General features: G+C 37.1%; 1 protein-coding gene across 3 annotated transcripts in view; it reads right to left on the bottom strand.

Annotated features, from left to right (window-relative positions):
- Positions 1 to 19,329, bottom strand: part of arhgap4b (Rho GTPase activating protein 4b) — a 30,551-nt gene that overhangs the window by 1,755 nt on the left and 9,467 nt on the right. The window contains exons 4-23 of one of the 3 annotated variants that reach the window (XM_082144775.1): positions 17,455 to 17,617; positions 17,240 to 17,302; positions 15,530 to 15,703; positions 15,267 to 15,395; positions 14,338 to 14,559; positions 13,462 to 13,563; positions 13,193 to 13,378; positions 12,034 to 12,118; positions 11,761 to 11,788; positions 11,264 to 11,360; positions 7,241 to 7,301; positions 6,910 to 6,987; positions 6,082 to 6,210; positions 5,315 to 5,420; positions 4,980 to 5,210; positions 4,150 to 4,205; positions 3,782 to 3,953; positions 2,325 to 2,420; positions 2,056 to 2,223; positions 3 to 84 (exon numbers count right to left, since the gene is read on the bottom strand). In XM_082144775.1, coding sequence (XP_082000901.1) covers positions 3 to 84; positions 2,056 to 2,223; positions 2,325 to 2,420; positions 3,782 to 3,953; positions 4,150 to 4,205; positions 4,980 to 5,210; positions 5,315 to 5,420; positions 6,082 to 6,210; positions 6,910 to 6,987; positions 7,241 to 7,301; positions 11,264 to 11,360; positions 11,761 to 11,788; positions 12,034 to 12,118; positions 13,193 to 13,378; positions 13,462 to 13,563; positions 14,338 to 14,559; positions 15,267 to 15,395; positions 15,530 to 15,703; positions 17,240 to 17,302; positions 17,455 to 17,617 — 2,428 coding nt within the window. Of the gene's footprint in view, positions 1 to 2; positions 85 to 2,055; positions 2,224 to 2,324; positions 2,421 to 3,781; positions 3,954 to 4,149; positions 4,206 to 4,979; positions 5,211 to 5,314; positions 5,421 to 6,081; positions 6,211 to 6,909; positions 6,988 to 7,240; positions 7,302 to 7,517; positions 7,546 to 11,263; positions 11,361 to 11,760; positions 11,789 to 12,033; positions 12,119 to 13,192; positions 13,379 to 13,461; positions 13,564 to 14,337; positions 14,560 to 15,266; positions 15,396 to 15,529; positions 15,704 to 17,239; positions 17,303 to 17,454; positions 17,618 to 19,329 lie in introns of all 3 variants that reach the window. The other 2 variants (XM_082144776.1, XM_082144777.1) reach the window with 2 other exon arrangements.

Below are 19,329 nucleotides of genomic sequence, written 5' to 3'. Positions count from 1 at the left end.
ACCTTGTCGATATGTACTGTCTGTCTTTCTGCTGCTCCTCCAACTGGTCTCAGACTGTCCAAAGTGTGTCTGCGCTCTTGATGACTGAAGAGGGAAAAAAAAGGCATATAGAAGGGAAAAAATTCAATTACTTATAGCAACATACACTACCATTCAAAAGTTTGGGATCGGTCTCTTATGCTCACCAAGGCTACAATTATTTGATCAAAAAGTACAGGAAAAACAGTAATATTGTGGAATATTTTTGAAATTTAAAGTAACTGTTTTCTAATTTAATATTTTATAATATATTTCTGTGATGCAAAGCTGAATTCCCATGATCCTTCAGAAATTATTCTAATTTGCTGATTTGCTGCCGGTACACATTGTACGGTTTTGGGCTGTTCCAGACGAAAGATGACAAATTGTGGCGGTTTCTGTGGTCGTGGCTCCTAAACGGTGGTCCATGTACATGTACGACTTAGTACAGTGAGAAAGGTTTAAAGACAGCTGCTGTCATGGACTTGTGACCAAAGATAGCCTGCCATCATTTTCTGACAGTGTCAGAAATTTAGTGTGAACATCTCAGTGTTTGTAGCCTGGTTAAAACCAGACCATTCTCAGTAGTAACTGAGTTGTGGTCTGGCAAAGCTTCATTAATAACTCATTTCCAAAGGGGCGTCACCAACGGACGTCGCTCGAATGCCTCTGGGCGCAATTGGATAGACCTAAAACCAATCAGAGCGATCGTCATCATGTAAACTAAAGCCATATGCTGCGTCCCAATTCGCCTAAGTTACACTACGCCATAAAAGTATGTACTCTTTTTGTGAAGAAATGGTATTTACTTTTGAATGTGTAGCAAAAAAGTAGGCAAGCTTTGGGACATACTACTTCGTCATCTTTATCGGACGGATCTGTCGCGTGCATCCTGTCACGTAAACTGCCCTGTCAATCATCTTGTCACAGTTAAAATCCTCTATTAAATCTAATTTAATTTCCTACCGTTTCGGAGAGAAATGTAGTAGCATGTTCATCTGCCAGTGGGTCTTTCATGGAGACTGTCCTCATGTGTTTGCAATTTGAATATAATAATGCATTTAAAAGTTGGTGCGCTTCACGTACGGACATCGCTCAAATGCCTCTGGGCGCAATTGGATAGACCTAAAACCAATCAGAGCGATCGTCATCGTGTAAAGCCCGCCCCAACGTTTCTGATTGGTGCCGCGATTTCGACGGATTAGAAATGGGTTTGAATGAGCTCTTTGCCAGACTACTTGCAGAGCAAATCTAAATTTGCCGGAAGTTGTCTGGGTTTTTCCCAGGCTACAGTGTTTGCTGACTAGCCAATAAAAATGCAACATGAAATGGCGTATTGATCAACGTGATATTACGCTAAAACTTAAAACTACCCAAAGCTCTAATAAATGCTTTATTGCCATGCCAAGTTGGCCTCTTTTCCCTAACCATGATCGCATCCATATTCCCCATCCTTCAGCGCACATAAAAACCACAATTGCCAAAGTGCGATTCATCTTGCTTTGTTTGTTTACTACTAGCACATGCTGATGATGATTTATTCTTCTATACTAACTTGCTTCGTAGCCTACAATTCAATAGGTGTCATTATAGTACAGTGTTCATACGTCGTACCCAAGTTTATTAGATCCATGTCGTACAGTGTGATTTGTAATGATCTTATAGGATTGCAGAAATGTCTGCAGTCTGTAGCAAGTAAGAAACATTTCTTATTATCATCAAGGTTGAAAACAGTTGTGCTACTTAATATTTCTATAATTTTTTGTTTTGTTTTGTGGAATCGCAATACATTTTCTCTGGGTTCTTTGATGAAATCTTTTTGTAACATTATAAATGGTTCAACTGTTACTTTTGATCAATTTAATGCATCCTTCCAAAATAAAAATAAAAATAATGTTTGAACCTTATTTTTGTCATCTCAAAAAATAATTCTGTAAGCTCACTGGGATTTAATGGTGGTCACATACTCAGATCACGCCTAATGCATATGCCTTTCAACAGCTGGTACCATCAAAACAACAGCTTCTGTTCTCCTACCCTGAGAATTGGCGTGCAGCTGCAGTTGACTGAGGAGGAAGGATGAGTCGTCCCTCGGGCACCTGCAGGGTGAGCTTCCGTATGGGGCTCACATTCCCACTGCTGCCTCCTCCACTGCTGGTCCTCTGCCGGCAGGGCAAAGAAGCACTGTCACTGTTCACTCTCATCCTGGGGAACGACAGCAAACACAGTGCAGATACAGTAAGATCTCAGTGGGCCTGTGTAGAGCATCCATGGTGCATTATTACCAGCGGTCTGAGAGAATGTACCTGGTGCTCTGTTCAGACTGCTGCTGTTCTTCTGAAAGGTTTCCTGTGCTTCCCCCTCTGCTGTCATCCTTCTTCCCTCGTTCCTTACGCTCCGCCCTGAGGATGAGAAGACAACAAGATGAGGTTACCAAAGCTAATGGTAAGGTTATGGCTACCAAGATATTGTATTAGAACAAAAGCAATATGATTGTTTATTATGTTTTCTTTATGTCTCTGCAATGGTTTCCATAGACTTTAATCAGTTTAGACACCATATTTTATTTAATGCAATATAAAAACAAGGCTGTGAGGGATGGATTTTCAGCCCGTTTGATGAGTCTCATTCATAAAACAATACAAGCGGAACAAATTTGTGTAAATCATTCATAAATCCATTCTTACGTAAATGGCTGCAGTGAATTGAATGCGACAAGAAAGAAAGGTTTGTTCTTCTTGCATTTCATGAATGAGGCCTGTTATGTCTGTGTACCTGGATGTTGATCATTCTGCCAACAAAACATTAGATGTGACCTTGGGCCTTATTTTCAGCATGACATATTGAATGAACTGAACTTCTGTCCCTCACAGTCTTGTTTCTGTTAGTGACAAATGAAATACGACATCTACTCTGACTAAAGTCTATTAGTGACATATCTGACTGATTTCATATGCTTCACATCAGTCATGTTTGAACCATGGTAATATAAAAGCAGATTAATTAGTGCTCAGATATTTACTAATAAAATAATTAATAATCAATTTGGTTAGCAAATTATGCTCATTAGCTGTTTCAAAAGCATTCAACACTGGAAATATTGACAAAAATTGTTCAGTGTAATAGATTATTTGACCCAATGTTTGTGTGTGCTATGTGTTTTTTTTCATATTTATGTTTACACTACCATTCAAAAGTTTGGAGTTGGTAAGGTTTTTGAAAGAAGTGTTTAATATGACATTTAATTTAAAAAATACAGTAGAATTGTAAAATATTATTACAATAAATACCTGTTTTCTACGTAATATATAAAATGTAATTTATTCCTGTGATGTCGACGCTGAATTTTCAATTGCTGAATTATCATCAGTGTTGAAAACCGTTGTGTTGCTTCATATTTTAGTGGAAACCGTGATACATTTTTTCAGGATTTTTATCATTAGAAAGTTAAAAATGACAGCATTTATTTGAAATAGAAACATTATAAATGTCTCTGATGCCACTTTTGATCAATTTAATCCAGTCAAGAGACAAGTGTGGAGCACAGAGTTGCTGTCTATAAAGCATATTATGCTATAAATCAATCCCTTACTGGGTCAGGATGCTGTCTTTGTTACTAGTAAGCAACAAGGCTTTGAAACGGAGCTTGTAACAATTAAAACTTTTCTTTCTATAAGTCTTATTGTTCATAAGTAGCTGTAATAGTAACATCAATGCAATGTTTGAAGGAACCGCATGTAGTTTATGATGAATATGTTCTCACCCCTCTACCATACTGATGTACTTATGGGGGATCAGGCCTCTCACTCCTCCTAGTTCCCCTCTCCACCAATCAGCAGAGACCTTGCTGTGTAGTAGGAGGTGTTCACCCTGCTTGAATGACAGCTCGGCTGCAGAGCGTGCAACATAATCAAACATGGCCACAGCCTCGCACTCTGCTCATACAATGCATACAGACAACACAAAGCATGGCAACAGAAATGCCACATATGCCAAAATCCAACATGGAATGTCCACAATGCACAACAGCACACAAAAACCCAACATAGAACACACATGGACACATTTAGATTAATTAAAACTTCAAAGGTTTAAAAATAAATTGTCATGATGTATGTTGTATTTTCTTACCATCTTCACTGGGAGGATGTTCAGCTTCTCCCTCGCCCTCCTCTGTGATGGGTTCACTGGAAAAAAGAGGTTGGCGTTACTTAAAAGTAAAAATAATTAAGATTTTTTTTGTGCAACAGCAAAAGGTTTTAAAAGACAATGAGTTTAGGAAATAATGACAGATGTTTTAAATTTTTCGATGAACTATCCCTCTAAAGGCCCTGATATACTTCAAGTGAAATTGAAAAACATAACAAAATCAGGCCAGTTCCAAACTGCTCACCAAAGCAAACTTTCCGGAGAAGTTTGCTCTGTCTGTTAAACACCTTCAAACTACCACTGGTCTGTGGCAATTATGTACAAAGTGACATGGCTCTTTGACGTGGAAATCTGTTCATTTCTTCTGTTCAGTCCGTCAAGGTCAGATGCAAGTAAAAAATATGAACACACTGCTTAACAGTAGAAAGTTTTAATTCAAACTGAAAGCAGCACTGACACTGTTTTTCCATGTTTGGTCCTGTGAAGCTGCTAGCTTTAAAGCAATTCATTGTCAAAAAGTGGTATATAAATAAATTTTACTTGACTTGAGAACTGAATTGCAGAGCTGATGCAAACATATCTATATCGCTCTGATCAGATGCTTTCTTAACTGCTGTTTTCTGATCGCTGTCATTTTTATAGTGTTTATTTTGCTATTGAGAGGAAAGCATTCAGCCCATATTTACATATGCATCTAAACACTGCTCTGAGCAGTGTGTTTGCTAACAGTATACCGCTGCTCAGGCGTTTCAAACTTCTTTTTACACCTTAAAGAAGATCCATCGTGAGTATATCAGGGCCTTAAGACTCACCAGTACTCCTGCTCCATAGTCATGCATTTCTCATAGACGGTGCCCGGGAGTTCGGATGGCCCTGGGAAAATGTTCTCGTGATGGAGGATCATGGTCTTGACAAGGTCATTGATCTGAGGTGCCAGGGTCACTTCATCACCACCCATCTCCACCCCTCTGAGCAGACTCGGGCCGAAGCACACGGCCAGGTTATACGGCTGCATCATATTCTCATCACTGTACTGAGAGACACTGAACAGACACAAACAAAACGGGTTACACACTGTATCACTGCACAGCATAATCAGGTTTGGAACGATTGCGTGGGCCTTTAAGAAAAAGAGAGCAGGACTCACTGATGAAGGAAGGCAAAGAGATAGCGCATCACTATGATGACGGGTCTGGGGAAGGTCGAGACGATCGTCTTAATCTGCACTACTTTTTCTGTCATGTTTTCCATCTCTGAAAGAGACACGGAGTTAACACTCAACTCAATTAAGACTTTCAAACAGTAACTTATTACAGTAACTATTTTAAAGCAAACACTAGCATTCAAAAGGTTGGGGCCAGTAAGATTTTTTTGTAATGATTTTGAAAGAAGTCTCTTCTGCTCAGAAAGGCTGCATTTATTTGATCAAAAATACAGTAAAAATAGCAATATTGTGAAGCCAAAATGCAGTTTAAAATAACTGTTTTATATATTTTTTTAAATGTAATTTATTCCTGTGATGTCAAAGCTGAATTTTCAGCATCATTACACCAGTCTTCAGTGTCACATGATCCTTCAGAAATCATTGTAATGTGATCATTCGGTGCTCAAGATACATTTTTAATTATTATCCATGTTGAAAATAGTTGTGCTGCTTAACATTTTTGAAACATATCAATTTTGATAAATTAAATGCATCCTTCCTGAATAAACATATTAATTTATTTGCTTACTGACCCGAAATTTTGAATGAATGGTGCTACCTTGTGACCACTTGGTTAAAAGTCATTGAAAAATGGGACAGAAAGGTAAAGTTCTGAGAAATGCTCTGACTTCATTTGCATGCAGATGCCACTAGGTTTGATATGTTGTTATCTGATGCAAATTAATGTGCAGACATGAAAGGCATCTTACGGACACACTCCATGAGACGGCTAAAGCTCTCCTCGGGGAACAGAGGTTTCTCTAGACCTCTGAAATACAGCTTCAGAACCCCTGCCACTGAATCAATGTCACTCTCAGTGTCCGTGAGCGGGTCCTCTCCTGCATCACCAAATAAAAGAGAGAAGAACAGTTAGCGAGAACAGAAAACAGACAAGACACTGAACAAAAAGGCATATTTGTATATAAATATAAGATAATATACACTACCAATAGTTCAAAAGTTTGGGGTCGGGATTTAAAAAAAATGTTTTTGGAAGAACTCTCATGCTCACCAAAGCTGAATTTGTTTTATAAAAATACAGTATAACTTGTAATACAGTGAAATAGTATTACAATTTAAAAATCTGTTATTTTATTTGAATTTCAAAATGTAATTTATTCCTGTGATGTCAAAGCTAAATTTTCAGAATCATTACTTCAGTGTCACATGATCCTTCAGAAATATGAAAACAGTTTGCTGCTTAATATTTTGGAAACTATGATACATTTTTTCAGGATTCTTTGATGAATAAAAATTTCAAAAGAACAGCATTTATTTGAAACAGAAATCTTTTGTAACATTACACATGTTTTAAGGTCACTTTTGATCACTTTAATGTATCCTTACTGAAAAGAAATTCTGACTAACCAACACATTTTTCAACGGCAGTGTACATTCAATAGGTCATTATTGCAATATAAACACTGTCAGAGTGATATATTTTTATTTTGTGATAATTACCAGCCAAATGTGCATTACTTCATGTTACATTCTTTTTGTAATACACCTGTAATTCATCCATTTAAACATGATCGTACCTCTTTCAAAGGCATCCCTGATATGATTGACTTCAGTCTGTGAACCAGGAACTCTAAAAATGCCTTCATGATGCAGACCTGTTAAAATATCACATTTATAAATACATAACTATTCACTCCTTTCCATTAATACTACCTACAATAAAGGTGCTCACAGTAAACCTACTATTAGCAGTCAGCTATGAATAATACTGATACATGTGATACATGACTGTTTTCATCATATGTGATTGTAAATCATTTTGTTTCATTATGTGTAAAACCTATTTAATGAGGAAAAATGACAGAGTGTAGCTATAATAAGGGATTGTCTTGCAATTGACAGTTTTACCATGCAGGTTGATGAAGCGAATGCAGCTCTCCACCACCAGGGGGATCTGTTGCCCAGAGCTCTGTTAGACAGGGAATGGAGGGAAATTGGGAATAATAATTATGCACATCTGGATGGGAAGAGTTGTATAGGAATCAATCATGAAAGAAATAAAACAAATATACATATGAAGTATAGCAAACATAATGTGCCAAGAGAGAGGCAAAGAGTGCAGAGAGCACAGAAATACATTTATCCACACAAACAGATGCATGCATGACAGGGGAAACAGCTGTACCTGAGTCCTCGACATCCGCCTCCTCCTTCTACAGTCACAGCCAGCCAAGCAAGGAAAGAAAGAGACAGGAGGGACATATAAAGGAGGAGTAGATTGTTTGGCATGACCAGAAGGAGTGAGTAACATGAAAAATGGGGAGAGAATGACATAAAAGCAAATGAAAGCAAAAGCAGTCAGAAAAGGGGAAGAAAAATTTGGGTAAGGGAGAAAGACAAAAAGCAGAGAACAAGGAGTTTAGATGAAAAGCAACATGTCAGGGATGCTCTGTTTTAATGTAGTACTGGCTAGACAATAATAATGGGTTTAAAGGCAGCATAAAATCTAAATTAGATTGTATGTTTTGTTATTTATTTACTAGTGTACTCCTGGGCGTTAACAAAATACACTTTTAGTATATGCACTACTGTTCAAAGGTTTGGGGTGTCTTGTGCATGGATGCATCAAACTGATCAAAAGTGGCAGTAAAGACATTTATCATTAGGGAAGAAATGTTTGAGCTACCGGTTTAGCGATAAAGCATTATAAATTCCAGATGGTTAGTATTACTAATATAGCATATTTTTCATTATCATTAAAACCGTATATGATTATAATGAATTGAAAAACTCATAATAGGTCCTCTTTAATGAAGAAGTGTTTAAAAGCACAGAGCTGCTTTGTGTTCGGCGGTTACCGGAGAAACGGCTCTAATTCTGCTCTTCCATAAGCGCCACCTACTGTCAGAGAGTGGATTTTCATTCAAACTGTCTGCCATTTTTGTTCAGACCAATGCAAAAATGTGTATGCACCGTAGTACATTTTAAACGGTTGATGTGGTTCAATAAGCTAATGTGCATTCTAAAAATCGAAACAATTCAGATATAAAAAGTATCTAGAATTATTCAAGGAGCAGATATAATGCCTATAATCATTAATCATTTTATCCTTTATCATTAAAAAAGAACAATTACTTTGACATATCTCACCCAAACATCTTGTTTCAATGGGAAATTCGTCAATATAGAACACAAAACTATGCTCGTTAAGGGATTTGGGATCAGAAAGAACATGTTAGCATAGCTCGATGCTAGCAATGTTCCTAAATCTGATTTCAATCCAAAAAAACTAACAAAAAAAAAGTCCATTTTACTGGGCTGCACCCATTGATCAACCAATGAAGCAAAAAAAAAAAGTGTTGTTGGCGAAGCAATTCTGTGGCCCTGACTGCATTATCCAATTATTAGCGGTGTAACGAGAGTGCACATCTCATAGATTTACTGTCCACTTAAGATGAAGAGATACACCAGCTACAGCTAATGCAGGATGTAGCAGACACTGTTAGACACTCCACCACAATAGAATAAAAGTGTGAGAGAATGGAAGTGGAAGAAGGAAGTAGTTTCTCATGGTGCAGAGAGCCAGATGGCAGAGCAGTGCTCTACAGGCCTGAGCTCCCAGGAATAGAGAGGGACGGAGAGACACACGGTGGGAATCTCAGAGAATAGAGAGCACCCTGCTGAAACTACTAGCATGACTGCTCACCAGCATATGCTGTCTGGTGGACACAGGCTTCCCCAATATGCTTTTTAAATAGCATAACCATCAAGATTTCCCTCGCTGAACAGCTTCACCAGAAAGACCATGCTGGTTGACCAATTTGACCTATGTTCAATGTTTGTTATGCTCAGACCAACAATAATCACCCTTGAATAGCATAGAAAAGGAAGTTCAAGGAGTGACAGCAGATATTCTATGTACATTTTTCTATTTTGAGATTTTTTGACATAATTATCAAGCAGTAATTATATAATTATTGAAATAATATTAACTGAGAGATGATGGAATTTCTGTATGTTTATGAACACAAAAGACGACATTATGAAGAATGTTGGTAACCAAACAGTTGGCGGTAGCCATTAAAAAATATATATATTATGCTGTTTATCAACATTCTTCATATCTTCTTTTGTGTTAAACAGAAGAAAGAAACTCGTACAGGTTTGGAACAACATAAGGGTGAGTAAATGATGACAGAATCTTCGTTTCAGGGTGAACTATCCATTTAAGCAAAAAGCAAAAAGGCTGAATTGGTTAAATGATTAAAAATGGTTAAAAGCACCCAAATGCATGCTGGTCTAAGCTAGTCTTTTCAGCAGGGTGGTCTGGTGTTGGTGGTCTCCTAAGGACACTGTTAAAGAGCCAAGGACATCAAGTGCAGATAAGGCAGAAAGCAAGAGTGACAGCTCTTAGACGGTGCAGAATTTAGCTGGTATTATACACTAGCCATTATGAGCTCTATTGTAAGAGCTAGGGTATAAGCTCAAAAAACTTGAAAGCGTGGAGTTCCCCAGTGCTATCAGAAGGCTACATCTTGAAGCCGCTCTTAATCTAAGTTTGTAAAACACCAAGTCAGCAAAGCAAATGAGAGTTAGCCAAAGCATTATATGATGCTGATAAAATCCCATTCATTTTCTCCATATAGATTCTTAGACAAAATAAAAAGCAATCTATACTTCTGTAGAAGCCACAAGTGTAATTTTAACTTCATTCCAATCCCAGTAAAGAACTACAGAATAAGTAGTTAATATCTGGTGCATATCTGAATATTTAATGATGATAATAATACAAATTTAATATTATTTTGTATTATTTTAATTAACTGTAATTATTTAATTATATTTATAAATAATTATAAATAAATAGTATAGATGTATTATATTCTTATAATATTTATTATACTTATATGAATATTATATAATAAATAAATGAGTAAATAAATAAATACAAATGTTTCTTTCATCATTTAAATTTACACTCATATTTTTATATTAACATACATTTATTTATAATTTACACATTTATAAATACATACACATATAAATATGTAAACGTATCAATAGTTTATTATTGCGCCTTTGGATTTTTATTCATTCATAATTCTCTATGGGATTGTAGTTAATTCCTTGAACTGTTCATTCCCTGTTTTTATTTTTTAAATCCCTATGGAGAAAACAAGGAAGAAATTCTAGAACCAAGGCTATTAAAAAAAACACTTATGGCAGCAGTTTCAGTGAGAAGCAAGACACATTGTTTTTATAGGCCATAACATGGAAGAGGCATTAAATACGAGCACCAAAAAACTGAGCAAGAGGCTTTGATAACGGTTGAAATGATGCAGTATTCAGAGAACAGCACAGTGGATCTTATAAGCACACACATGCAGAAAAATATGCATGACTTCACTCACACAGGTGAACACGCATTTTAGTTGCCTAGCACACGGATTACTAGGCTGCACAGATGCCTGGAGAGAACACTGTGAGCGCGTCTGTCTCACCCGATTTAATAAGCAGTCATGTCACTTTATGGAAATAACGTAGCATGTCATTTCAAATAAGATTCGGTAACACAATCGTGCAAACCGCGCCAATGTCTCTAACCTTACTCGGGGAGCATGAAGTGATCACATTATCTCCATGGATGTTCTCATTATTTAACATTCCCCTTGTAGATTTACAAGCCGACTGGTCACACCAAAATTCACAAGTAATCATTGAAACGCCAGATGCAATAATCAGACAGAGGGAAGGCCATGCTCAAAGCCGTATCAGAACTGCACAAATGCAACACACATGACCAGAAGCACATGAGAGTGAGGCGCTAGTGTTGAGGAAGCCATGGAGGGAATGGAGTTAGAGGAACACAGCAAGAACATTACAGAAATCTGTCTTTAACAGAGCAGAGGGCTGTCAGCCGCAGGGCTATACCTGAATGAAGGAGAGCATGTCTCCAGAGAAGAGTTTGTGGTTGTACTGGGAGCAGGGCCTGGCTTTCCGCACACGCACTGCCCTACCAGGCTGCATTCTGGGAAATATATACACCGGCACTCCACTGTGACACTATGGCATCAGTGTACTCATGCAAACATGCTAACATAACAGTAATTCACACAGAACAGACAACAACACAACAGAAATGTACTCTAGAGCATGCACACCGTCTGGGGTCAATACGCACTCTATTTATCCCACAATGAGATGTTTGAGCCTCATTATGAAATTGATTGTGTTTTGTTCGATCACTCGAGTCATTTAAACTGATTGTTACATTTCTCAATGGAGCCGTCTTAATTTCTGCTGAGCACGCAAAGGCCGTCGGCCAGGAAACAAGAGCAGATGTTTGCTGGATCGCGGCCAATGTTGTCAGCACATGACTGTGTGAAAAGCTCATAGTCACAGAGAAACAGATGGGATGGGATACGTACCTGGAGGGATCGCTATCAGTGGCCTCAGCTGCAAAAGAGAAAAAGAGGGAGAATGAGGATAGAGAGGTGATAGGTTCTCAATCACATAATTTTTTGCCAGAATACATAGTTACTAAAGTCACTGTTGCCACAATAAAACTGGAAACTTTTATTGTTATAAGGCATCTTACACCATCTTACCCTATATTTTATGAGGGCATAGTGACTTTTCTTCTTTTATTTACTGTATATTTTAATTTTAAGTCGAAGAACTGATTAGTTGTGGTTAGTTACCTTTCTGTATGGCCTCTTTAAGTAGGTCATGCTTGGCTTCGAGTTTGGAGATCAGAGAGCTGCCGCTTACATTCTCCTTCACTTTCTAAAAAAAAAATATTAAAAAATTAAAAAATTAAATACGTTATTTTTAGTCATCAAGGTATTTACTTTTCTGCTATATGATTTGCATGTACATTATAAAGCTAAAAGTATACAGTACACTACCATTCTTTTTGAAAGAAGTCTCTTATGCTCACAAGACTGCTTATTTGATTAAAAAATACAGTAATTTTGCAGTAATATTGCAAATACTATTACAATTTAAAAATACCTGTTTTCTATTGCAATATATTTTAAAATGTAATTTATTCCTGTGATCAAAGCTGAATTTTCAGCATCATTACTCCAGTCTTCAGTGTCACATGATCCTTCAGAAATCATTCTAATATGATGATTTCCTGCTCAAGAATCATTTATTATTTTTTAGCAATGTTGAAAACAGTTATGCTGTTTAATATTTTTGTGGAATATTTTTTCAGGATTCTTTGATGAATAGAATATTTTCTTTTTTGCACAAAAAAACAAAAAAACAAAACATTAATTTGAACGTTAAAAACATTAAATCACATTTCTTTATTTATGGTTCTTGCAAAAAGACTGATTCTTCAGAGGTGGAAACTGGATATTGTTCCAACATTCAAAGTGCTGCAAAGTGAGCTAGTGAACATTATTCATATTGAGAAGTTACGATTTATCAATAACGACAAGCTAGAAATATTTACGAAAATATGGAAGCCTGTATTAGATTACTTTGGAATGTGATAAATATATACTGGGTCTTATACTTCATTACATATTTGTAACTCTTAATTTACTCATCTGATGTTAACACTGTGATCTGTCTGGAACTCCTCTATCCTATGTATCAGAAATACTAATCTGTAACTAGAGTTGCTTTACTTTTATGTATTTGGTATACCGTGCTAATGTTTCCATTTTGGACCTCTGTTCAGTAAAACAATATAAAAAAATATATATAAAAAAAAAAAAAAAAAAAAACATTAATCACGTTTACTGTCACTTTTGATCAATTTAATGAATCCTTGCTGAAGAGAAGGACGTTTCCACATATTTTTGGTCATATAGCACATCAATCCATGTTGGGAAGAGCTCTTACTGTAAAGTAGAAGGTCTCTGTGTCCTGTTGATTGGCTCTGCGTTTGGCGAGGCTGGGTTTGGCTCCTGTTCCGTCACCTGCGCTCTCCACTGATGGGGCGGCGGAGGCGTCCGGGGTGGGGATGCAATCATCGTCACAGACGCTCTCCAGAAGATTTGAGTGTGTTGCCTTAAGTGTCTTACTGACCTGAAGTCAGTGAAAAATAAAAATAACAGTGTGAGCATCTCTGGAGGAGTGCACCAAAATAAAGAGCGTAGCATAGATTTTACCTCGTCAGTTTCCAAGGTAACAGATGCCAGTCTGGACTGAAGCTGCTGGAATCTGGTCTCAAGCTCATACCTCACCTGGCCTTCTGCGCTCACCTCACACACCTGTCACATACACCAGATGTTTTTATTCTACATCATGATGGCCACATGATCCCTTATTATCAAACCCTTTCAATTGCCAAATTTTTTTACTTTTTAAAAAATGAATTATGCCTTTAAAATGATATTAAATCTATTATTTATATACAATATACGTTTTTATTCTTTAAAAAAATATATATATTACACTACCATTCAAAAGCTTGGGGTTGGTAAAGATTTTTTTATGTTTTTGAAAGAAGTCTCTTATGCTCACCAAGGCTACAGTAAAAACAGTAATACTGCGAAATATTACAATTTAAAATGTTCTATTTTTATATATTTAATATACAATCCTTCAGAAATCATTCTAATATGCTGATTTGATGCTCAAGAAACATTTCTTATTATTATCAATGTTGAAAACAGTTGTGCTGCTTAATATTTTTGTGGAAACTGTGATTATTGTTTTTTTCAGGATACTCTAACAACTGATAGAAAGTTCAAAAGAACAGCCTATTTTATTTAAAATAGGGTTTTTTTGTAACATAAATGTCTTTATGGAGAATTTTGATCAATTTAATGCATCCTTGCTGAATAAAACAATTCATTTCTATAAAAAATCTAGGTTGTGCATATAAAATATATCTTGTATTTGTATTAAAACATTAAATAAGTTTAGATTCTTAATATATTATCATTATACACATTATAACACCAAAGGATTTCAAGGATTTCATTCATTCAAGAGCTACTGAAAGCTGCACTGAAAAGCATTTAGTCTCTCTCAAGCGTTACCTGGTCTCCTTCATGGGGCTGGTACTGGAAGCGGAACGGCAGACAGAATGCAGTGTTGTGGGCCTGAAGCAGAGCATCTCTATCCTGGCTCTGGCTGAGTCCAGTCACTGCCGTGTCTAGCTGCTGAAAGCCATTTTTCATATTCTGGAGGGTTCGGTTTCTGTTGGAGAGGTATCCTCGTATAACCCGAGACACAGACAGGTGGTACCCCAGATCTGTGCACTGCATTCAACATCAGCGAGATGGCAAGATAAAGACAAAAAAAAGAAAATACAGTCATTTTTTGAGCAAACACGAATGTTCTGATTCACGTCGCTTACTGACTAAACCTGCTGTGATGTTTTTGATGTGACTTGTTCTACTATGTGCCTCAGGCAATGGGAATAACAAACCATCACACACATTTCAGAGCTCACTTGGGAGCTGAAGATATCAGTGCCACAAAAGATGCACAGTGCCTATCAAAAAGTAGAACAATAGTGAAGTCATTGAAACTATGAAATAACACAAATGGAAGTGTGGGAATTATCTCTATGAGGTGCATCCTGGGATTTTAACAGTACTGTATGCCCGCTGTGGTTAGCTCGTTTCTTTCATCTTTGTGATTCTACTCATTCATTAAAAATTGTTTTGTAAAGAAATTCATATATAGGCCCTATAAATATTTGTCTTATAAAGCTTTTAAAGCATTTAAGCATAAATATTCAGATCAAAAGCTGTTTAAAAAGTGTGTTCATACTTTTCACTGGTAGTGTAGATGGTTTTCTCTACTGTTCTCTCAATGGACACATACAGTAAAGACATTAGATTGAATGGTCTGTGCTATTTTTTGGTCAGAGGTCAATTCAAAATGAAAAGGGAACTAAAACAAACACATCCAAGAGAGTGTCTAGACAGATGGTAATGAGACAGAAGTGTGTTAGACTCACATCAATCAGAGTGCAAATGTCCTCCAGATAGTATTTATTCATGGAGGCATTAGCTGCTGCCAAGTTGAGCAAGTAGTCGTTACGAGCTTTAGTGCACTTCAGCTGAGTTTCCTGTACTTTCCCTTGTCTCTGTAAAGAAAACACAAGTACAGTGGAAACTGGGGGTTAGAGATAAAGTGAGATCTTGCTCTTCCTGTGCCATCTTCACAGAGCAAAGCTCCGGATGTTACCAGCTTTCTTTTTTCACAAACTACCGCTTTTACCTTCTCCATCAGTCTCTCCATTTTTTTCACAGAGCTGCGCCTCTGCCCCCCTGATTGGATGAGCCCGAGATCAGATGACTTGCCCGTCTGTTTCTCCTCCAGTCGTGTGGCTTCTTTGAGCTTTCCTTCAGCAGCCAGACAGTCGATGTGGTACTGATGATAAGTCTTCAAAGCCTGTAAGAGATGCACAGAAAATTCATATTTGTATCTTGTTTATCAGTAATATCTAAACATCTTTAACACAAGGTAAACTTACTTGAGAAAGAAAATTGTGTAAATTAAGATTTAATTAAAGTTTATTTTTAGTCCATGTGCAAATTGTTTTTAACAGAATAATCCAGATATTTAAAGTTTATTGTTAAATTAATGGGGAAAAAACAAGATAAAAATATAATAATAATAATAACGATTATTATTACAAATGTTTATTTTTACTCCATAGGCAAATAATTTTAATTGTTTTTAACATAATAAGCCAGATATTTTTAAACTTATGGTTAGATGTATAAATAAAACAAGGTGAAAAAGCTACAGTAACAAAAACAACAATAATAATATTAATTATTATTATTATTAATAATCTTTATTGTTATCTTGTTAATCTTGTTTTATTCGTGGGCAAATAATTGCTGTTATTGTTTTTAACATAATAAGCCAGACATTTGAAGCTTATTGTTAAATCTATGGATAAAACTAGATGAAATTATAATATATAATAATAAAATTATAATACATTATTATTATTATTATTATTATTTATTAATAATAATAATATGAAGTTTATTTTTAATCTATGGGCTAATCTTTTTTTACTTACCATAATAAGCCATGGCCCGGTTTCACAGACAGGGCACAGATTAAGCCAGGATTAGGCCTTGGATTAGGATTATTCAAACTTCAATTAGGACATTTAAGTAGCTTTTATAAAAGTGCCTTAGAAAAAGACATTACTGATGTGTATCTTCAAGACAAAACAATGAGACTGACATATTTTAAGATATATCAGTGCAAGTTGCATTCAGTTAAAACAGCTCCAACATGCATTTTAGTCTGGGACTAGGCTTAAACCTTGTCTGTGAAACTGGGGGTATACATTTTAAGATTACTATTTGATTTATAAATAAAACGAGATAAAAAAAGCTACTTGCCAAGGTGACATGCTCAATTACGTCCTACTTTACATGCTCTTATAAATCCCTATTTTTATTTTTTATGATCAAGCTTAGCGTATTTATTTTAAGAGACATTAAATACCTTCTAAAACTGCAAAAAGACATACACGCAAACAAAAAAACCCTGAGCCTTGAGCCAAGACACTTGTGGTTGGCAAGCTGTTTGTCTACTGGAGGGTAGAGAGCACACAGCTGCTGTCAGCCGGGGTCAGTGGGCTTGATCTTGCAGCTCTGACCCAAGCACAGCGAGAAAAATGAGCTCTGGAAAGCGGGGGGGGGCACGTGGGCTTTCTGTGTTACAGGATGGACCAAAATGCACTGAGGTCTACAGAAAGACATGCAGACACATTCAATCGTGAATGCATGAGCAAATATGTGCATCATGTGGTATTTAGTCAAGTTTAATCATGCTGTCTTTGGCCGCACGGTGAGATGATGTTATTCAAAGCTGATGCCATTTGGACTCTATTTCAGTTCACTAGAGCGTGTTGCTCAGTGTATATTTAGCATGTTCACAGCAAAACAGCCTCCGACTTACCGTCTGCATCTCTGTGGTGACTTTCAAGAGCTCATCCTGCATCTGGAGTCCCACCTCCTTGCTCTGAAACAGAGAGTAAGAGTTGGTGTGTGAAATAAGGAAGATGCTTTGGTTGTGTTTTGTGTGGGGGAGTGTTTCATGTCGGTAAATAAGAGAGGAAGAGAAAGAGAGAGGAATTAGATGTCGGAGCTGGTAATATGGTGGGGATTCTGTACCCGCTTTGCCAGGCGGTGTGTGTCCTCTATGCAGTGTGAGAGCCGCTGCGTGAGTGTGTTGCCGCAGAGCTCACTCAGTGAACTGTGATCTCTACTCTCCTGCCTGGTCTGGGTCAGCAGAACAGACCAGCACTGAGCCACCGACAGGTCCAACTGCTCCTTCCTAAAGAGAGAAAGGAGCAGAGACAATGAAAGAGTTGGTTAAAGTCGCAATCTAATAGAAGTAGCAACAGATCTTTTCATCCTTATTGTGACGTACTTCAGTGTGAAACGGAATCCTGGAAAAGAAAAATGTATGCCGGGAACTTGGTTCTATCAGTCGGTTGAAGGCAGAAGGCAGCTCTGAATGCAAGCTTGCAGTTGATTGTGAGAAATTAGCGGTTTTAAGAAGACTAGTGATTGGAGAAGTCTGCAAGTCTGGCATATATCACCAGAGAGAAGTCATCCATTCCACTGGATAATCCAGTTATCCATTACGAGGTCAATAAAAAAATTAAAAAAATTAAACATGAATAAAAAACAATTAAACAGTTATTATGGCGTGGCTCACATTTTAGACACAATATTGGCAGTCACTTTATGTACTTTTGCTGCGCCAATGAAAATATTTCAGAATGAAGCCACAGCAGTTGCACATCTCAGAGAAATAACACAGTAGTGGTGTTCCTAAATGGATTAGTGTTTTTGAACGAATTGGTTGAGTGAATGATTCAATGATTCAATGACTCACTCACAAATGAGTCATGAGTCACTTATTTGGTTACTGAATAAAATGATGTGTTTGAACAAATCGTTGCGTGAAGCCACTCTATCTGTCCATCCATCTATCCATCTATCCACCTATCCATCCATTCATCCATCCATTCATCAATCTATTAGGGCTGTCAAATAAAAATTTGAATTTTTTATATTTGTCGAATTTAAAAGAAAAATCCACATTCAAATGCAAAAACGGTGCATTAAGATTATTGGTGTGCTTCAGGCAGCCTTATTTGTGGCACACGAGATGGGATGATGATGTAAGCGTTGTTGCATTTTGGTGTTTTAATGTTTTTCCAGTTTAACCTACTTGATGCTGCGGTGCTGCGTTGTTCATTCAAATCATTGCAGAAATAGAAAAGCTCAATGCCGGAAAAGACCTTGTTTATGTCAAAAACTTAACCGAGCCATTCATATAGAACGCATTTTCTGTGCTGCTTTTCATTATGTTCTGTAAACATGGGCTAGACGGATATCTTTGACTGTTGCACTTGCGTATTGCACAAGAGAGCCATATGTTTAGAAAGCCATGTAAAGTTAAAAGAAGTTCAACTTTTAAAAAACATGTCTCGAGACTTTGTGTGTGTGTGTGTGGGGGGGGGGGGAGGTCTATTCCACTGCATCTCATGTTTTTAAATGCAAAAAAATTTACTCTGTGAGAATGGTGCTTCAGCTCTTTGTATTAAACTATGCATAAGTACATGATATTGTTTTGTTCATGATTGTTTATGCAATTTACAAAATTATATTTGATTTATAAACCCACCTATCCATCCACTCACCTATCTATCCATCCATTCATCCATCCATCCATCCATCCATCCACCACCTATCCATACTGTACTTCCATCCATCCACCCATCCATCGACCACCTATCCATCCATACTTACATCCACCCACCCACCTATCCAACCATCCAACCATCCATCCACCCATCCATCCTTCCATCCATCCATATATCCATATTTCCATCCATCCACCCATCCATCCATCCATCCACCCACCTATCCATCCATCCTTCCATCCATCCATACTTCCATACTTCCATACTTCCATCCATCCACCTATCCATCCATCCATCCATCCTTCCATCCACCCACCCACCTATCCATCCA

The sequence above is a fragment of the Leuciscus leuciscus genome (genome assembly GCF_965113295.1).
Source record: "Leuciscus leuciscus genome assembly, chromosome: 18".
NCBI classification, from domain to species: Eukaryota; Metazoa; Chordata; class Actinopteri; order Cypriniformes; family Leuciscidae; genus Leuciscus; species Leuciscus leuciscus.
Note: the sequence above shows the minus strand (reverse complement) of the source record. Positions and strands in the feature narration are given on the sequence as shown.